The sequence below is a fragment of the Antedon mediterranea genome, chromosome 2 (genome assembly GCF_964355755.1).
Source record: "Antedon mediterranea chromosome 2, ecAntMedi1.1, whole genome shotgun sequence".
Lineage (NCBI taxonomy): Eukaryota > Metazoa > Echinodermata > Crinoidea > Comatulida > Antedonidae > Antedon > Antedon mediterranea.
Window position 1 is genome coordinate 10019438 of NC_092671.1, and position 23346 is coordinate 10042783.

Below are 23346 nucleotides of genomic sequence, written 5' to 3' on the forward strand. Positions count from 1 at the left end.
CCATGAGCGAACTTACTCTGGCGGTATAAACGCGAGTGACTCTCTCTCAAACAAAATGTAGTATACTGTGCCTTATAAGGATATTTTTAACACAGTGAAATTGCAACCAAAATGCTATAAATGGTGGCATAATCGCCATTATTGCAGACTTGGATTTGGTGAGTAGGTTTACCTCATTATTTAGCTAGGGAACGTACGATATTTTTTTTCTGCATTTAATATTCGTATTGGTCGTGACGGTAATAATAAGTGGTTTGCATTGCAAAGTGAACTTCGACTCTCTTCAGCTCAATCATCGCAACTATATTCAGTCATTGCTTAATTCTCAATGATCATTGCTATACCATCTCATTTATTTTCAGTCTTATGAAGCTATTTCTTCTGCAGCATAATGCGAAAGAAAACTCAGTATAGAATAACCATCACCTTTTTTTATCCATTTGCAAATGAAAAATATCAGATACGAATACACTAAATACTATGTATTTAAAACGAACCCGCGAGACTGATGTCTGAATCAGGTAAAGATTACTTTTATATATTTAAATGTACTCAAGTGAAATTATCTGAAATTTGTTCTTATAATATTGTAACTTTGAATAAGTTATGAGTGGTAAACCCTTTTATTTAAACTGACTCATAATATAATATATATCTTTTCTCTCTCCCGTGTGCGATTTTGAAAGAGTTGGTTTGCGCACGTTACCAGAGGTGCGCAAGGCGCATTGGGCGCTTGTAATTTAGAGAGAGCGGCGTTTATTCAGATATTACTTATACCGTATCCATCTGTAAGCTTGATTATTAATCCATAATGCGATTACTATACTGTATCTACTCATAGTGCTATTACTTTTTTGCCTATACCTATACGTGTGATTATTTATATACTGTATCTACTCATAGTGCGATTACTTTTTTGCCTATACCTATACGTGTAATTATTTATATACTGTATCTACTCATAGTGCGATTACTTATACTGTATCTACCCATACTGTGCGATTACTTATATACTTTATTTACTCATAGTGCGATTACTTTTTTGCCTATACCTATACGTGTGATTATTTATATACTGTATCTACTCATAGTGCGATTACTTATACTGTATCTACCCATACTGTGCGATTACTTATATACTTTATTTACTCATAGTGCGATTACTTTTTTGCCTATACCTATACGTGTAATTATTTATATACTGTATCTACTCATAGTGCGATTACTTATACTGTATCTACCCATACTGTGCGATTACTTATATACTTTATTTACTCATAGTGCGATTACTTTTTTGCCTATACCTATACGTGTGATTATTTATATACTGTATCTACTCATAGTGCGATTACTTTTTTGCCCATACCTATACGTGTGATTATTTATATACTGTATCTACTCATAGTGCGATTACTTTTTTGCCTATACCTATACGTGTGATTATTTATATACTGTATCTACTCATAGTGCGATTACTTATACTGTATCTACCCATACTGTGCGATTACTTATATACTTTATTTACTCATAGTGCGATTACTTTTTTGCCTATACCTATACGTGTGATTATTTATATACTGTATCTACTCATAGTGCGATTACTTATACTGTATCAATTCATACTGTGCGATTACTTATATACTTTATTTACTCATAGTGCGATTACTTATACTGCCTATACCCATACGTGCGATTACTTATATACTGTATCTACTCATAGTGCGATTACTTATACTGTATCTACCCATACTGTGCGATTACTTATACACTTTATTTACTCATAGTGCGATTACTTATACTGCCTATACCTATACGTGTGATTACTTATATACTGTATCTACTCATAGTGCGATTAGGCCTACTTATAATTATACTGTATCTACTCATAGTGCGATTACTTATATATACTTTATTTACTCATAGTGCGATTACTTATACTGCCTACCCATACGTGTGTTTATTTATATACTGTATCTACTCATAGTGCGATTACTTATACTGCCTATACCCATACGTGCGATTACTTATATACTGTATCTACTAATAGTGCGATTACTTATACTGCCTATACCCATACGTGCGATTACTTATATACTGTATCTACTCATAGTGCGATTACTTATATACTGTATTTACTCATAGTGCGATTACTTATACTGCCTATACCCATACGTGCGATTACTTATATACTGTATCTACTCATAGTGCGATTACTTATACTGCCTATACCCATACGTGCGATTATATACTGTATCTACTCATAGTGCGATTACTTATATACTGTATCTACTCATAGTGCGATTACTTATATACTGTATCTACTCATAGTGCGATTACTTATACTGCCTATACCCATACGTGCGATTACTTATATACTGTATCTACTCATAGTGCGATTACTTATTCTTTCTAACCCATAAGTGTGATTAATTAATTATTTAACTGTAAATACTCATAGTGCGATTACTTATACTGTCTATACCCATAAGTGCGATTAATTATTACTCTATCCACCCATAGTGCGATTGATATATTGAACATACACATTAATGTATACTTCTCCGAATTCAAAAGTGTATATTCTTGACCATATCTGGTCATTTGGACGCAATATGAGATGCGCTCCGATCTTTTAATTTGTACATGACTAATCAAGCATGACGATGCGCACCAGTACTCGGATCTGATTTCAGTTATGTATTTCCATCCAAGCACTAACATTTTACGACTTCAGTTCCTAATAAATAATATTAAAATGTATTTGCGATATATGTGGCAGTACCTTGAGAATAGACTGACATGCAACCACACGGCACTGTAAGCCTACAGTTACATTAAAATCTACCGTATGCCATCGGTGACAAAGGTAATAGTCTTACTCTCGGTTCTGAAGTATAGATTATATTAGATCAGTATATTATATAGTGCCACTTAAATTTAAGATTCTCTTGACTCATTTAACGGAGTTGCATTTTATTAACTACTGACAGTGGCGTTTTTAAAAGTATAAACATTGTTATTATACTTTCAGATTCATCAGGTAAACTTAAAATGTTCATAATTATTTGAAGCGAAAAAATGGCATTAGGTTATGTGTCTACTACAAAAATATCTAACCTTCATACGAGTTTATCAAAGTATTCGTTTGAAAGCAAACCAAGTCGTATAAATAATTATAATTTCCACGAACTTAGATCTGAATATATGAATGTTATGCTTTATACATTGAAACATGTCAGTTGGCATCATTATAGCAAAGTGTAGTCATATGCATGTTCAATGACATTTATTTTGAATTGTACATATTTTGATCTTTGTTAACGCTTCATTTATTCACATGGCAGCCATTTGCTTTTCACTGCAGGCCTAGAATTCATGTATTTTCAAAGATATAAGTTACAAATCATGTAAAGTGATATTGGAAACAGAGTTTGTTAGGGTGTTTTAAAAAAATAGTAAATTATTCAAGAAATTGAAACGTAAACAAACGTAATATATATATATATATCACTTTCTGTAAAAATATTAATGACTATTTAAATTTTGAAAACAAATATTTTGCAAGACAGAATAAATACGTAGGGCTATTCATGTGAGTTCTTTTTACAATTCAAAATCGTTGTATACACGACTTCGGCTACTATAAGTATAGACATAATACTTGACCGATATAATTTGTTTTTGTTTCGGTGAATTAAAAAAGCTGTCCAAGGCATTTTTTTTTTTGAGAAATCCGTTTTCCAAATTCGGTTCCTTCCGCGTCTTTCAAGACGATTATATAACAACGTCAAAATATTAAAATGTTTCTATAATATAGTTCATTTTGTCGAACTCATTTATCAATTCCTTTGTTAGAGCAGGCCTTTTAAGGAGTAATTATTATTCCATGCCGTTCGGTGATGATTCACATGACTATAATACCATTTTAATAACACTTTATTTAATGGCTTGGTTTCTATCTTTTGCAATACGAGAACACTTCCGTTGGGTCACAGCTATTCTGGGGACACCTAAAAGGATATTTTCCGTAAAACAAACGAGAGTGATTTTTTTTCGTGTTTTAAGAAATTTACGTTTTCTGTACAAATACACAGAAACTCGGCAATAAAAGTATACAATTATATGCTACAAATGAAACAAAAATAACAATCAAACATAAAAACATCACAGAAGAAGCACATGCAAAACATTACGTCCAACCGTATTCAGAGGACACCCTAATATGATATAAGAGGACACTTTGTTGGGCTGGTCCAGGTGTAGAGGCTTATCAATCTAAGGCAAGCCAAGATATGAGCATTGTAATTTGTATTATATTGGATAATAATAAAAGGAATCAGTATCTGTAATGTAAAACAGATCATTGATTCATTCATACGCTATTGTTAAAAAATGTTGTATTTCCATTTTTAAATGAAGCATTCTCATTTTAAATTTAGAAAATTCAAATGTAAAATTTAGCGCATTCGTTCAATTGTTAGTCATTTTGTGCTTTCAGCGTATAATCATTATATTAACGACGTATCATAATTGCTATAGAAGCTACGTTATGTTCCCCTGTGATTTTGCCGGCTAGAGGTGTGAAGAAAGTTCTGATATGACGTATTATTGATGTAGTTTTTAGCTATTCACAACACAAACTTCGGAATGGTGACAATGTTTAAGATTTTTGGACATTAGAAGATAAGTCTAGTGTCCACAGGTAAACAATACTACGAAAACGATTATCGTACCTGGAAATCTCGCCAATCACAATATATGGATACACCATACTAAGTACTACTGTACTGTGTCATCGTTTGAACGTGATCTTAAATAAGTTTTTCTAGTCTAAAACTCTGTCTACATTTATGTAAAAACAAAAATGTGATGTGCCCATATAGAGACATGATGATATCACAATTATTGTCAAACTAATTTGATAGTGTAGACAGAGCTTAACAACGGTTGAGGGATAAGATAAGTTATAGCTTAAATATATTGAGCACTCGGTTTACCTGGACATAAAATCTGCGAACTGTGGGGAGGTACAAGCGAAGAAGTGAGTCCCAATTTACTCGCATGCGCACAATCAATTAACATGACGTAACTTCCTACGCCCTATGTAACTCATCGCAAATCAAAGGCTTTGATATAGTGTATTAAAGATTTTACCAAATAAGGCATACGCCTTCACAGTTTATTCTGATGTGATAATAAATTGTTATTTTGCCTATGAATACCATTTCAATCCTTCTGGATTTTCGCTCTTCTGTAATGTAATTTAGAAGTGAAATAGGTCTCATGTCCCCTCTGAATAAAATATTATCTTCGAAAAGCCATTAGGTCCACCTACATTTGACGATTGCAATACACTTCAAACTTTATTTTTGCAATAATTATTTTCGCTGCATATTATTAGTATTTGCCTCTGATTTTATGCTCTGTAGTAAATGAATAATTATGACATCAAACATTTCTTAATTATTGTTAATGAGTCTAAAACTATGCTGTGTAGTCTGCCGATGACGCCAGACTAATATGTTTAAGATTTAAAAATGATGCTTATAAATCAACCAGTTTAGCATTTTAAACATTGAATGGTACCGTATGTGATGAAAATTGTATGAAGAATCTGTGATGAGTCTATAGAATTTTTAGATTAAGTTTTTTCATTAGCAATTATTGTGTAGTAATAATAAATAAAATTACAATAGTTATATATCGTATTAATAGTATTATTCTATCATCAGAATTTACAGTTATATAGGCCTATAATTCCAATATACCCCTAAACAAATAAAAAAAAAATTGTAAAATGCTGTAAATTTGAATAAGATACAAAAACGAAAATGTAAAAGAAGAAAGATGTCCAAATAAAAAAAATATATGCATATCAATATTTTTTATTCCTGTATACATAATACATAATTTTCTGGGAAATAATGTTTCATGAATGAATGAATAATATTAAGTTATTCTAAGGATATTATTTTATTAGCGTATTGAATCATGTTATGATGTTATTAATTTTAATAAAAACAATAACCATAATATTCATTACCCGTCTTTGTCGTCATAGTAACAAAGGTAATTGTATTGAACTTTTAGTAATTGTATGTTTCTTACATGGTGTTTTACCTGCCTTTTTAAATGTCAACTCAACGCGACATCGTCGTTGTCATCATCATTTTCTTCATCATTATCAACAAATAATGACTGTTTTCATCATAAATATTATCACGATATAATCTATCGTCGTCATCGTCAATCAATTTTATAAGATAATCACAATTTTCATTATCACTATTCATCATCATTGTTTAAATTTCCTTAAGTATCACAATAAATTGTCACATCAGCATACCTGTCCGCGACGTTGTCATCGTAGTTATCATCGTCATCATTATCATCGTCATAAAATAATCATTTTCTCCAATATCATAATAAATTGTCACATCAGCATAGTCGTCCGCGACGTTGTCATCATCGTCATCGTCATCGTCATCGTAATCGTCATCGTCGTCATAAAATAATCATTTTCTCCAGTATCACAATAAATTGTCACAACAGCATACGTGTCCGCGACGTTGTTATCGTCGTCATTGTCATCATCTACATCATCGTCATCATCACTCGTCGTCATTGTCATCATCATTATCACCATCATCGTCGTCATCATCATCATCATCTCCATCATCATCTCAATCATCATCGTCATCTCCATCATTATCATCATTATCTCTATCATCATCATCATCATCTCCATCATCATCATCACTATCATCATCTCCATCATCATCATCATCACTATCATCATCTCCATCATCATAATCATGATCATAATCATGATCATCATCATCATCTCCAATATAATAATACATTATCGGCATATCCACCATCGTCATCATCATCCGACTCTCAAATGTTGATTGTATGTTATACTTTTAAGACATTCGATCACAAATTATGTTTCTGTTTGTAATAAAACATTAAAACAACTGTTGAACTTAATGAACGTCAGGAATGTTTGTAATACTTAGTTTGTAGATCGGTTCATAGAGGCTTTAAATTTACGCAACAAATGACTTAAATTTTGTCAATGTCATAATAAATTATATTGTGGCAATGAATAGATTAAAGTTATAGAAAAGATCAATTTTATTCGAATGCACTGCTATCGTCAAATAAACGTATATCATAACTAATTCATTGAATTATGTACTTATCAAATAGCCGTTGCAAAAACGTTGCGATCAACTGTAGATATTAGTTAAAAATGAATTTATGATGCATTTTGAATATATGTGTAAGTAGTATAATACATTATATTCTAATAAAAATAAAAGATGGGATACTTTTGAGGATTACTCTATATGATTATAATCCATCCAATTAAACGGGTCTTTCGTAAATATGCCGCCTTTGATCAAAATGATGAAGGCTGACAGCAGCCCCATTACAGGTTCTTCAAGTGCTTAAATAATAATTAGTTGAACAAGGCTAGTCATCATTTTTAAAACTGTTATTAAGACCCTTTTAATTCTGTGATTAATAAATCGTTTGCTTTTCTCTTCACGCGTATTAACACCTAGTAAATTAGACGTTTGTTTACGTTATTAAATCATATTAGATGGCAATACTAGAACAAACGCAAGCGAGTTGACCAATCACAAGCGACAGATTGAATAATCCATTTCTTGTGATTGGTCAAATTACTTTTGTTACGTCATTTCGTTGGGAATAACCAAGCATAAAGAAAATTATGGAATTATTAAAGCCTAAAAAATAAACAATTCCTTGGAACAACTGGCGCAATATAATGTTTACGATTGGATATACAATGTTGGTGTAGTTCGGCTTAACCATAATGATTGGTTGATAAGGTAATAACTTCAAATATCTTGATTAATGTCCAGACAGATGGACAATTAATTTAAGCTTTAATAGTGTACTCACTTCAAAGAGTAAACACACTATGTCGAATAATCAGTGTTGCATATAGGCCTGTGTACAATTCCTATTAAAGTCTGACATATCATTATTATATAGTGGAGAGATGGTGCAATAACCCGTCACTAATCAATAATAAATCGAAACATTTTTTATTTGCTTTGAAATTTTAGAATAGTACTTAATCATAGGGCATTTGCTCCAAGCCATATTGCCGAATGACCTGGATTTTAAGGTTAATCAAGAACAGTGATTAGGTATTCTATCTACTAGTCACTGTTTTAAACATGAACCTGTAGCCTACTATTTCTGCTTTGTTTAATGATCGTGATGAAGACAAAGATACCGAGAGATGACAAGTGGATAACGTTAAGAATAATGTGAATATGATAATGTTGATATAGTCACCCATTCTCAGCTTCTATATCTCTAATGTGTTCTATATCATAAGCAATTTCTGTAATACAGTGTCACATAGGTATCACATGTTACATATAATGACATATTATGTAGAAACAGTATATAGGCAGGTAAATTAAATCAAATGATCATTTTTAGTGAAGATTATTACTGTGGTGAGATCGTAGTGAAGTTGTCGGATGCATGGACAGGAATTCTATAAAAGATGGTATGTTTTATTACGTTGTTTCGTTAAGATTACGATGATGACTTTTCAAAAAATGTAACTTAATAGGCCTACAATAAATGATGTGGACAAATTGTGATTTCCATATAAAAACAGCAAACATCATTAAATTAAATATGATATTTAGTTTCTTTAACCCAATTGTTGATTGTTTTCAATGACACATTATAGATTTTACCAACCCATCAATACCGCCTTTATTTTTGATGGAAATAACATTTGAACCGAAAGAAATAAGCAAACAGTTTGGAGGTCGATTATTGATCCTTTACATTACTTCTTTATTTTGATTATTAAGAGGGTTCATACTTACACAGCAGAAATCAATATAATTGGAGAATAATCACAAAGCTATTAACGCGCCAGACGTCACTGCTCATTGGCATTTGTATCTCAAGTACCTTCTTAAAATTAAGCCATGTTCAATTCAATATACGAAACGGTATGAGAGTTTTAACGTTTGGCAAAATATGACAAATGGTTTTGTGTATAACACTTGGATATTTCCGAAAATGTCTGTAGTTCACAGCAGGTATGTCATAAATGCTATTATATTCAATAGTTTTGTTAGTCGGTTTATACCTTACAAATCAGTTAAGTCTGTATTTAATCCAACGGCCAACCTGACTTACAGAACAGTCATCCAGAGTTTAATTGCACTGTATTGGAAATAGTCGAGATTATGTTTCAGTTGATCAAGATCCAAGATAGCATAATTTATTAAACTCAAATGTTGAAATCATGACTACTCTGGTATTGATGTAATTCTTATTGTCCAGTTCAATCACATGTTTAATCTTTTGTGAAAACTGATGGTTGTCAGGAACAACGTAAGCCTACACACACGCCAAGGCGATCTAACAATATATTGCCTTGCTCACACAGAATAAAAAACGCTAATCCTACTCATCTTAGTGACTGGATCAATTTGGTATTATATTATATATATTGTATGTGTCTTAATTATAGTATGTATATTATTGTTATTTTGCCATTGAAACTAATAAATGTTCTTGAAATGAAATTAATTTTTATTTTTACTATATTGTTTTAACTGTCTTGTTATTGTTTATATTTATATTCCATGCAAGAATATCTTAAATTTGATTGATTTAAATTGATAAAGTATACGCCGTTTGATTCCACTCATCCTTTTAAATAATGAGTCTAAACAATTCTTTATTTCAACTCATTTTTTGGATGTCATATCAATTTATAAATCTCGTAAAGTATCTGTAAATTGGTCATGATGAAAATAAACTATTTACGATTTAAAAGAAAATCATTTGCAATTCCATTTCAACGGAAGTTGATTTTTTTTCCTTATAAAAAGTTTTTAAATGCAGTAACGTTTTAAAAAAATGTCACTAAGGTTAGATGTTACTATATATTATTTCATGTTTCTCTTTATGTTCCAGATATTAACAAGGGCACAGCTGATAGCAATAAACTTTAACGCAAGTGACTCGGATAAATTTATGATAAAATGTTGGTCATATCTCGTCTACTTAGTCCTGTTGTATCGTGTAAAGATTTCAGAAAACAGTTGAGGAGATTGCATGGATCGTAAATCGTTTCTTACCTCTATTGATTAACTCCATTAGACCTCGGTGTTTTCTTTTAGAGTTTAACAAAGGAGGGCTAACCCTGTATCAGTCGACGTCATCAAGAACTGATTGTCTACGACATATGAATAATGATAGTCGGAAGGCCACTGGATTTAATGTTCTAAGAACAGAGAGATATCTGATGTGTTCTGAGTAATAGGCCTACAGAAGTTACTTAACTACAAACTATAATCGAACCGTGATAGTTAAACTGTGTTCTATGTTCCGGTTATAGCTGAGAAAGAAACATGCGGTGTGATCGAGAAAATTTTTATTTACCAATATACTCAACAGAAAAGACCGATTTGCATGGTCTTCCTGGGATATTTGGCGATGGAGGATGGGTCAGAAAACTAATTTGGATTACTGTGACTGCCGTAGCCTGGGTAATTGTAATTTATGAGACTGTCCTGCTTTTTACAAACTTTTTTGAATATCATCATGTTACCAAAGTAGATGTAGAATACAAGCAGACGGTAGCTTTTCCCGCCATTACTGTCTGTAACTTCAATAAGTATCGAGAATCAGCACTTACCGACTATGATATTGTTAACGTCGGAGTCCACCTTGGTAAGAATTTAAGAATTTTTGTAATGATTTATATTTACATTGTTTCGATATATTCATACCGTACTCTATGTAACGTGGGTTTGTTGTATGTACAATTCAAACAGGGTAGAGTATAGCTCTACTTTTCCACCATGTTGAACATAAATGATTGAGTACCTATGCCTATAGATTCCTTCATAATAACCTCATCCTAACGTACATATCCCATTGTCTTAAACTATCACTACTGTACGTAAATATACAGTTAATTAAAGTCCCGATTAATATATATATTTTTTTTGCCCATGAAATTATTACTAATAGGCCTAACTTTACTTTTTACTATATTTAAAACTAAAAATGTGAAGACGGGTTAACATATCCCAACTAATGATAATTATCATTATTAATGTGCAATATAGGATGGTTTAGAGAAATGTCACAACGAACTTTTGTATATAAAATCTACCTACCTTTACGGACTTAATGATTTATACAGATTGGGTAAATCGTTTGCTATCAAAATAAGTTACCGCCACATTTATGACATATCTTATATCCCAGTGAACATAATCTTGTCAATGTAGTCAGTAGAGCATTCATTAATAAATGTGTACTTTTATGGAATTTAAACATGGTTACACACCACTGTTCATAAAGATACCTGATAAGGGTAACTGGCAGTTTATATAATTAGGCCTATAGATTAATAACTGCCCTTTCACAAATCCAACAACAAATATTCAATAATTAAGAATAAACTTGAATCTTGGTAGAGGAATAGAAACAACAATCCGACACTAGATCAGGATTGAACCTAGGACCTTAGATTTGAAGGTAAGCATTTTAACCACCGTGCTTACAGCTCCACTATTGAAATATCCTTATAAAACAGACAAGTAATATAATCTAATAAACTATGTCATCACACACAATTTAGAGAAAAATTTATCTCAGTAATGCTAAAATATATCTGACCGTTCAACACGGTATAGTATAGAGTCAGTGCTTTTCGAAGCTTTAAGGTAAACCCCCCAATATATTATGATTAAGTAAGCAATTATTTCCCATCTCATTTGTTTTACAAGTCTCGTAAGGCAACACAAGTGTTAGCTCACATAAATCATAAACTATATGCGCATGCGTGTTGTCTATATACATTAACATTTGTTTTAGCATAAAGATATCCATGTTCATTTTATCATCTATATATAATAAATAGACATTGTGTCGTTTTAATACTGTTGATTCAATATCGTATTATTGATAACAAACCAGTCTTGTATCCAGAATATACTGTATTGTGTCTCTTACTTGATTTACACTCCTTCATCCTTCCTCTCTATAGGCTTACATTATTTTTTGGACAAATCCTAGAAAACTGCAGGATACTGCTCCATTGGATTCATTTCTAAATAAACACAAACCATGATTCATACACCATAAAAAACCATATTAATCTAACAGAAATAATGTATTATAAAACACCTTATGTTGCCGCAAACCCTGCATTTTGCAGGTGTACACGATTTACTGCATACGTTCTGTTTTATGTCTCAATTATACGGCATAAACGACATGCGGGTTATATACTTCTGTATGCAGTGTCATGCATAATGCAAGCATTGCCATACCTAGCACATCTATCAAAATACTGACACACTATTGCGAACTTGTTATCCGGTATTAATTAGATTTTGTTTAAAATAAAACCTTTAATACTATTCAGATAACTCAATCAAGTTTACCGACATAGAAGATATGATTCTAAAGCTCTGTTTACACTATCAAACTAGTTTGACAAAAAAAGTGTGATGTGCCGAAATATGGTAGTGATATGCTTAAATATGGTAGTGATATGACATCATCATGTCAATATATGGGCACATCACATTAATTTGATAGTGTAGACAGAGCTTAGATTTGCGATGTGATAAAATCGTATATAATTTAGTATTCGTTTGAGTATTAGAGAAATTCTATTTACTGCGTTCAAAAAATGAATTGAAATTAATCTGACGAATAATGTGTTTCGACAGTCTGCTCTACTACCCACACAAAACGTATAGAATTAGCTGCTGCCGAGAGGTTGATGCGGCTTCATATCTTATTTTCTAGAAACCTTTATTATTTTTACACTGCTTATTTTTTATTTTCATGGATGTTAATCCGAATGAAAAGATTTAATTGAATATATACCGTCATCATAGGCCTATAACCATTTTTATATTAATAATATAAGTATTTGATTGTAGTTCGTTGACCGAGTTCATTGCACAGAAGCAAAAACGTTCAGTCATTATGGCGAACTCCTCCAATTTTTTTATCAGCATGTGATTTAAAATCAACCATGACTCGAGACCATAGAGATACAGCAGATGACGAATCACTCTTCCACAATGTACATGATATTAAAGTATTTTAGCATCGTATCAAACAAAGTATTTCGTTTGTCATTATGTCATACTTTTCCTGTTGTAAGATATTCCCACTTTGTAAGACATTGTAAAATACGTAAAATTGATTATATTTATTTTTATTTATTTATTTTTTTTAATTTATTTCGGTATATAAAACATTACAAAAAGCAGAACAAGTCTGAAATTATTGTAGCACATCTTAAAAGAAAGTTTATATGATTTGTATTTCAGGAATTGTAGATGAAAATCGCAACTTACTATCGCCAGAACTTTATACAGATGAATTTGCTGCCACAGTTGCCGCCATTAACTGGACGACTACTGTGGAAGATCCAGACTACAACATGACTGACTTTGTCAAAAGAACCGGACATCAAAAAGAAGATTTTATCGTTCAAGTAAGATGCTGTGTCGTTATTTAATTGTTATTCTCATTTAAACGCAACGCAACCTACGTCGCGACGTAGGTACAACGCTAGTGAGTTGACCAATCACAAGCGACAGTTCGCAAGATCCTTCGGGTTATGGTTTGTCAAATGTGTGCACTTGCGTTGCGTTCTATCCATGGGAACCAAGCGTAAGGTCCATAGACATTATCACTGCTCATGTTCAAGTTATTTCTGACATCGTTCAGTTTCTACTTAAATTCTTCTGCTAAAGTATCTCTCCTAGTCCACAAAGCAAACGCTATCAAACATTAATTTGTTTGCAAAGTCCGTATGGAGAATAATTCTCTCCAGTTTATTTTACTTGATGTTGTTATTTTGCTCACTTGTAGAATCACATGACTTGATTTTCAGTTTTGAAATCTAAGCAAGTTTGTGCCCGGCCTAACTTTTGCAGTTTCTGCAATTTGCAGAAGTTTGTTAATTAGTTTACTAGCAAAATTTGGAAAACCATTGCCAGAGTTTTATATAGTGTAGACTTCAGGCTTGAAAACAATGTTTAAAGCTATGTCTACACTATCGAACTTTATGTTACACAAAATGTGATGTGCCCATGTATGGACACGATGACGTCATATCACTCACATCACACTTTTTTGTCAAATTAGTTTCATAGTGTAGACAGAGCTTTAGAATAGAAGAAATGATCCAAATGAACAAACATTGAAGTTAATAATATTGAGGAGGGAAAACATCTTATTTACAATTTAACTTTGAGTTAACTGCTTAATAGTAATATTTCTCGTAAATTATGATTTGATAAACGAGAATGGCAATCGATAGTTTAAAAAAATACCATGACGTGACAAGACCGTACACGTCATCAACCAATCGGGTACTTACATCTAGCACCAATGTCGCATTTATTCAATTGATTTAAATTGTCATAACCTGATCATTTAGCCTCCAAGGCATTTAGCGATCAATATTTTGTTTAATCAATTAGCCCCCTTACCCAATTTAGAAGCTGTAATTAAACTATTTATTTTCAAATTAACTTAGTATCAATACAAACGAACAATGCCAGTGCATTGATTAAGGTGAGTAAATATACTAAATGGAAATTTTGGAAGGAATAACAAATCGAATCCAAATCGAAACCGCGCTAAGTGGTATAGAGTATAAACTATAGTCTTTTTCTTTTTTAAATGCGCAATACCTGTTTGGTAAATTAATTAACGCATGTACTAAAATGGGTTGGTCTTTAAGTAAATATACAAACGCTTTAAAGTTGCCACAACAACCAGAAAACAACATTTTACCAAAAGACTATTCTACATCCCAGTACTGAATCTCTTGGTATTATATGAAATCCCGTAATACAGCATCATTCACATCATTCAATCTTTTTTTTCGGAATCTCTGATCCATAGAAAGTAAAAATTACATATCAATGAAATAAAAGTAAACAAGACTTATTACTACTACTCATCTCAGGATGGCATTCCACCCGGAGAGCATCTTTGACTTAAATAAGACGTTGCCTATAATCGTTGAGCGTAAAACATTTTCATTTGAATTTAGTCTACACATCTACTGTACTACTGTAGGCTAAGCCTATCTATCTAGAGGAAGTCATGGCCCAAAACCACAATATAAATGGGAACATTTTATATATAATCAGTAATAATTATGCTACTATGCGGACTTATAACGTTATATTATTACATAGCCTATGTAAATACGTGAACGTAATTGGTTGAAACTGAGTCACATGACTACTGCTGCAAGGATCGTATATTTCCTCGAGTACGATAATATTGACTGAGTAATTTTCGTGGGATCGTGTCCCTGTCATTAAACATATAAAATATCTCGAGTACGATGATATTGACTGTAATTTGCGTGTGGCAACACTCGCGTTTGGCGATAAAAAACAAAAGTCATCTACTGGGACTCGAACTCACGAAGTTAGTCCAAATCATCACGAGACTACGTTTTACGCGCCACGTAACTTGCTTGAAGAAACCAATGATAATTTTCTATCGGTAAAATATAAGATTTGACATCTCCTCGGGAAATGATATTATGCTCTCGAGAATTATATTTCCCTCAGCTGGCGCTTCGGGAAATATATATTTTCTCGGGGATGTAAAATCTTATATTTTACCTCTAAGCAGGCAATATCGGTATATAATTCCGAAGGCTTCCGACAAGTATGGCACCATTGATAACACTTGCCATCTATCGTTCTCTGCAGCAAAGCTGTCTCTTAAGTTAAACTTACCTGTTTCTTTTATTTTAAAAATATCTGTTATGTGACAGCATTGACTTAAGATGTAGGTCAAGACATATTGGTTTCCACAATTTACGTTACCTACGCTTTTAAGGTTTTCAAGACTGAAATAAATTGTTAATAAATTATTTGTGTGATAGGGCCAATAGAATTTATTACGATATTCAATTACCAACATGCTAAACGTAAGCTTTAAGAAAAATGTTAACATTAGATTTCGCGAGCAATAAACTCGAAAAATTGTACATTTGTCAAATGTTCATCACATAGTCCTACATTATAAGTGTGAAAATCGATCTGTTAAAGTCGTTTTATTAATTTTTGTTTAGGAACTATGCAGTTAACATTTATGTATTCCAAGTAATTCGAAACATTTAAAATAAAAACACACGTTTGACGTAAAGAATTTGTAGAAATAGAGGAAAAAAGGATTGTTTTGATTATATCATTTGATTCTCGGTAAAACTTTGTGTCGGTGTTACGATCCGTAACACAGCGTCATATGTTCGTCACATGGAAGTTGTATCATATAAGTTAAGATCAAGGTAAAAACAATGTTACATGTGACGCTGTATTTAAGAATTTCCTATAATAGTATACAAAGACTACCCACACCGTGTAGGAGAATCTGTAACTAATTGATCGTTAAATGACAGAAGATCGTTAGTTACTTCCTCGTTTGTGACGCACAATTATTACACGCGTATCGCACGCTTATTACACGCCTGTCCCACGATTATTAAACGCGCGTGTCGCACGATTATTACATACACGTGTCCCACGATTACCGTGTTACACGCGTGTCGCACGATTATTACACGCGTGTCAACAGTTTATTCTAGAATGTTAGCCATTGAATTTGACTTTTCATTTTGATAGGGTTATTGAAGCCAATATTTTTTATCAGATTATTTGTAACATTATTTGTAATTATCTGTAGTGTGTGTGGAAAGAAGAGGATTGCGCTGAAACCGACTTTGTACATACATTTACTCACCTTGGAAATTGCTATACATTTAATAAAGCCTCGGACGATACAGAGAGAAAAATATCTATGAATGCTGGTGCAAGTAAGTAGGCCTATACACCGACGACATCATCACCACCATTAACTATCGAGTCATTCTGCGCATGCTCATATGTTTCTGAGCTTGTTCAGAATGACCAGGTGGCGGGTCGTTATTATTGCCTGTTTGGCACAATCCTCATTTTCCTCTTCACCATCATTAATCACACAATTTGTGACGTCATCAGATACAAATCCAGGAATCTCGCATGATAATCCTCTTTTTCTTAATCATCATCATTATTATTATTATTATCATCCCATAAACCCCTCCCCCGCATTCCAAAATTTGATTTTCATGAACAGCTAATTTCTTCTCTTCTTTGCCTCATAATTTAGACTTTCAAATGAATAGCCCCAAGAGGAAAATCACAAACCTTCTCAGAAATCCTTTTTTTGAATATCGTTTCACCGTCTATCAATATTAATGGGCTGTGGGTTCCCACAAATGATCATGTATCATTTCTTTAATTGGACACGCAAAGAGGGAGCACTTTAAATTCTGTACAAATCGCTGAGATAGTTTTGATACTATTTTGTTTGTTATAAATGAGATATCAACGAAGGGCGCAAGAATAAACAACCAACAGTAACATTAAAGACATCCTGACGATGTTTCAATTAAATATAAACAATTCGATCAAAGAAGTGCGCTTTGTGCTTTCGTTGTTATCAAAGGTAATTTATGTCGCTTTAAACAGATATGGCACGCTATCTTGCAGATACATTAATTGAGTTTAAATCTTTCCTTCAATTTAGTAGAGTTATGCTCTATATATATATTGTCGCCTTTACGATACTAATATGCCACAGAAATATACAAATGTAAAGAAAAGTAAAAATACGACATATTAAAAGATGCACATTTTGGTTATTGCGCATCAACTGGAGGCATAAATTCTACATTGGTTATATATAGTAATGTAACATTCATTTTTGCAATAAATGTTGAGTCAATCTGAAGTCAATACTAAAAACAAAGAATACTTTTAAGCGTAAATTACCTCTCGATATATATTAAATCATATATATTATAGTACGTTGTATTTTCGTTCATTTATTTACTACATGAAAACATTTTTGTAATATATTTGTAAATCTATATTTTAAGTTAGGGTGCCACAGATTAAAAGCTTTGCTTGCTTGTGGTTACCCTGTTTTTCACACTTTATTGTACTTAATTTTTTATTTATATTTTTATGAATGTTGTGTGAAAAATAAAAGAATCAATCAATTGCAATTACAAAATCAATAGGCCTGTAAGCAGCTTTATAATTGCGTTAAAATGTTCTGTTCTTTATATTTGGAGTTACACTCGTATTATTTGAAATTATTGACTGGATCTTTTGGTACTGTACCTTACATCAAGTTTTTAAATATTGAGATGAAGAACATGGTTAGGCATATACTTACACGCACCAATTACTATGTGACAATAGGAAAATCCCATGGAGATGGTAGCTAGCCGCTTTTTGAAACAATTATAATTATACTCATCATTTTTAATTTAGTAACTGATCATTAGCATGACTATAAATGTCATTTGTCCACGGTCTGGTGGTCTCTCTTTTCGCGAAACTTTCTGTGTTTTCACGGTCTACTGCGACAACGTATATTTAGCTTACTTTTGTTTATTATTTCTATGCCGAAGTCTCAGTCAATCAGGAATAGACATGGCTACACTATTTATTAATAATGCGTTTACAATATGCATAGGATAGAATATGTCGAATAGGTTTTAAGATAAAAGATGCATGAGCACACGCAACCATCGGAAATTAGCTTAATACAAAACGTCATATCGGTACTGGAATTAGGCCTAATGAAGGAACACCCACAACCCTCGCCCACCCTAGCTATTACTAGTATAATGTTGTTATTTTGTACAGGTAATGGATTAAGATTGGTTTTTAACGTTGAAGTTGATGAATACACACCGACAAACGACCTCGGCAGTGAAGCAATGGATGCAGGGGTGAAGATAATGCTTCACTTGCCGTCTGAACCACCTTACGTAAAAGAACTCGGCTTTGTATCAGCTGTAGGACAGCACACGTATGTTGCTATGCGACACGCGCAGGTCAGTATCATCGTCGGCCAACCGATCGACCGACCAAAACAAAAAATATTTTAGACTGTTAATTCTGTTTTTAGTATGAAGTGGTAATTTTCTGAAGCAATATTTCTAAATAGCGTCTTGAAAAATGTATAAAAGAAGTTTTTCTTGCATTTTTTTAAAATTGAAAGATGCCTAAACATCCGTGATATCATATTGGGAATATTCTTATTCTGTATATCAATTATCATTTTACAGATAACAAGCTTACCACTGCCTTACACGGAGTGTCAGAAAGAAGACACGTCAGGGTACTTCGAGCAATACTCCCTTCAAGGATGCCGCATTGAATGTGAGACAAAGGCAGTTGAAAAATACTGTGACTGCCGCCTTGTTGAGCAGCCAACTGGGGATGGTTTCCCAGTGTGCAGCCCAAATCAAACACATGTATGTGCTGAAGAAATATTACGTAAGTTACCACTAAACAGGATTCTGAGCCTTTGCACGATTCTAAGCTATAAAGAATTCAATACAATTCTCATCTTTGCTCATGTAGGACCAGTATGATATGAGAGATCAAAATATCCTAATTCGTAATCCGAAATGATTAGGCTTATCATATAGGTCTATTCAAATAATGATGCTGAATTGAAGACAAACTATATATTGATGGTATACAGGACAGTAATTCTTATTGGGTTATATGTCAACCAATTAAAGCTACCAACACCGTACAAACACATTTACGATTTTCAACAGCACTTATCAGCGATTATCTGACATTCCTTCCCGTCTAAGTTTATTCCATGTTTAAGTAGAACTAAAAGTAAAACCAACATACTCGAAAAAGATAGCAAAGCTGTCGCATAAAGAATATTAGAGACTCATCTTCATAAGTAAGCATAACATTACAGTTAAGTGTTTGACAAACCATAAGGATAATAGGCCCTACCCGCCGAAAACACATATTAATTATACTCGGTAACCCGAACTCGCTAACCCGAACTCGCTAACCCGAACTCGCTAACCCGAACTCGGTAACCCGAACTCGGTAACCCGATGGGAAACCTTGTCCCTGTTAATACGTATTGAAAAAAGCAAACTAAAAGGTTTTGACAAGTCATGAACTTTAAATTAACACGAAAGAACAGCATTTTTGTTTAATCGTTGTCGCATTTATCGTATCGATCAATCAATGATGTATTCTCTATTTGGAGACCTCAATCACTCTTCAAAGGAAAAAAAAAATAAATGAGTTGATAAATGATCTGATAGAATAATAGTAAGGCGGCAACTTCGTCATCAATCAACACTTGGCCAGTGTGTGAATAAGCTCGTTTGTGTTGGCCTAAGTCTTATAGTTGTTGTTATCGATCGCAAATTACTATAACATGACCATAGTAAAAACTATTCTGAATTCCAAACATTGATAGCATATCGAAGTAAGCTGTACTGTTCAACATGGAATTTAAACACTGAAACAAACAGTGATTTCAGAGGTACCGGTACGTCTTTACGATAGGTTGTATCAGGGACAGGATGAGGTCTGATGTCGTCGTTTCAAACAAACATAAGATGATACTCAAATCAATAAAAAAAATTACATGCGGATTTTCTCAAAAATGGAGATTGATTACGTAATATTTAATTCTTAAATTCTTATTAGATAATCAGAAGTAGTTAGCCTACCAAATTTCCAGCTCACTCTTTGTTTAAAATTGATAAATTGACAATATTTTGTTATTGTTTATTTTAGTTAGTGTAACTGAAGGTACGTTGGTAGATGATGTTTGCGTGTGCCGTTCTCCGTGTGAAGTTGAAGACTATCCCTTCAGTACGACCAATGCAAAGCTACGACCAAACTTCATGGAGCGGCTCTTCCGCGGTACATCTAACAATTTTACCGCGGACTATATAATGTAAGACATTTTATTGTTTGTAAATTATTATTACAGTCATAGTATAATCTGTAAAGTAGACTATTCTTCACCATAAATTATTTTTTGTTTTTTTTAAGGGACAACGTTGCTGTTGTATCATTATTTTACGAGGCTCTGAATTTCGAAGTAGTTGAACAGCTTCCAGAAATGAGTTTGGTCGTTTTGTTGGGTGAGGTTTTGTGTTTTGCTTAATGTCGAAAGAGTTAAAAGGCACCTACTTTTTAGGGTGTATCAATTTTACTAAATTACGTCATTATTAAGTCTCAACTCATCTGTTTGTCATGTGAATGGAAATTATGCGCGTGCGTTTAGCGCCCAACGCGCGTCTAAACTGCTATGCGGTTACGCTTATCTAAAGTTGTATCATAAAATCACGTTTTGATTTAATTTTCAGCAAATATTGGTGGTAATCTTGGCTTGTTTACGGGTGCAAGTGCTCTGACTGCTTTTCAAGTTTTTGAATATTGCTTCGATGAGGGAGATTTCCAATACAGAAGATCGCAGAAAAACAAGAATAAAGTAGGAAATGCCGACGTAAGCAGATTAGCAGTTAGACCAGCAGAAGTTCCAATGCGAATGGGCGATGTCCGCAGCATTATGGACTACGATACGCATGATACGCTGAGATGACAACCAATAATGACTTCTATCTAACTAATATTATGCTTACGCCTGGTGTTTCTTAATAGCGATCTGTTCACACGTTTGGGTTATATGTCGATATGTTTAGACAATTTCCGCACGGAAACGCGTGAGCATTGTTCTGAACACGGCGCCTAATGGAAACAAGCATTTAAGTATTGATATTACTTATGTTTCTTTAAAATACCCATGTTCTGAACAGTTCCGAATCATTCAAAAACAAAAAAACAGCCAAATGTATTTATGTAGCGTAACTTGCTAGCGTATACCTAGAGTTTCTATAGCAACTACGATTAAAGCAAGAACAACTTATACTACCAGTCATTAGGCCCACTCCCGAACAGTTATGCTGGCGTAACAATGAACTCTTAACAATGACACATTTTATCAAAAAATATATTGCAAAATAGATATTATATACTCGTATTATATTTCTATAGCTTGATTTTCCTTAGTTTAAATTATTCCTATATAGGCGTAATCAATTTGTTGCGTGAATTGCCAAGCGTATCTAGACTTCCTATAGTAACACGCATAGAGCAAAAACGACAAAAAATTTTTAACAAAATAAAATTTAGGAAGCCAAATGACGACTATAGAGTGTTTTGGATTTGTTACGATGACCATATTTAAATGTCTGAATGTAACGAAAGATTTCAACATTTACTAATTAATGGATTTCCAAAATGTATATAAATAAGATTGCAGTGGAACACATTATCCAATATTAATTTAACTGTAATTGTAAGCACAACCGTTACAAAATTGACAATATTTTGTTTGATCTCGCAGCTAGATAGGTTGCAAAATTATAAAGTAGAATCAATTATCAAAAGTGATATGAGAAATTAATTTGAATAGAAGTACAATACAGTTTATTACCAAGCGTTAGTACTCAGAATCCTGATTATGCATATTTCGCAAACAATCTGATGTTATACGAATATTATAGGCCTATAACCAGAAACGTTGCAGCGTTGATCTATGCGTTTATAGTTGTACGTCGTTATTACGTTAATTAAAATAAAATATTGCAGATATTTGACGAGTTAGGACATTATGTTTTTATATTGATATAATATATCTCATTAAATGTACGCACAAAGGCACGAAAAAACACGCAACTTTTTAAATGAAATGTGACGCCGCCATTCTTACAGTTATAGTAATATATTACCTCAATTATACTATTCACTTTAGGGTGCATTACATGTATGTATGTGTATATTTTTTCCAGAACGGTTAGGTGATTTGAAACCTAATTTTCTTTCATAGAGTAGAAACATCTTTGCTTTAAATTAGCCGAATTTATCCTAAATTATAAATACTTTCGTGAAGGCCTTTATATAATCAGTGAGTCGAACTTATTTTTCTATTCTATGATGCAATCGTTGTGCGCGCGCATGTGCTTCCCAAAGCAAATTAGACGTCGAGCGTGTGCAAGGCACAGTTCTAAATGTAGGCTGCGCTTGTCACAAACAAGCCTAATTTGCTGAGTAGGTACTAAGGCTAATTTGACTTGATAAAAGTGCATGCATTTTTTCTTCTTAGAATTAACAAATTGCTTCTACGTGTCCAAGTTATGTTACTTTTGCGGATTGTTGCGAATAAAAAAACATTTAATTTAAATGTCTGATAAATATGTTGTATTGTTTTATTTCTATCATTTAGAATTCCCATGGATAAAATAAGTTATTCCTACTTATTTCTCCATGGAATTTGTCATTGACATAATATACAGTAAATTGCAGTGTGTGTATCTGTAAATGGCCGCGTCCTGTATCTTTGTCATTTCTATACATACAA

The 23346-nt window shown here is 32.8% G+C and overlaps 1 protein-coding gene across 1 annotated transcript; it reads left to right on the forward strand.

Moving 5' to 3' along the window:
• LOC140040348 (acid-sensing ion channel 2-like) lies at nucleotides 1-23180 on the forward strand. Its single transcript, XM_072086214.1, has 9 exons — nucleotides 1-158; nucleotides 9997-10755; nucleotides 13386-13552; nucleotides 16777-16906; nucleotides 18792-18982; nucleotides 19217-19427; nucleotides 20715-20877; nucleotides 20976-21067; nucleotides 21293-23180. The coding sequence occupies exons 2-9, from the start codon at nucleotides 10434-10436 to the stop codon at nucleotides 21526-21528; spliced, it is 1512 nt and encodes a 503-aa protein (XP_071942315.1). The 5' UTR covers nucleotides 1-158; nucleotides 9997-10433; the 3' UTR covers nucleotides 21529-23180.
• The last annotated feature ends 166 nt before the right edge of the window (nucleotides 23181-23346 follow it).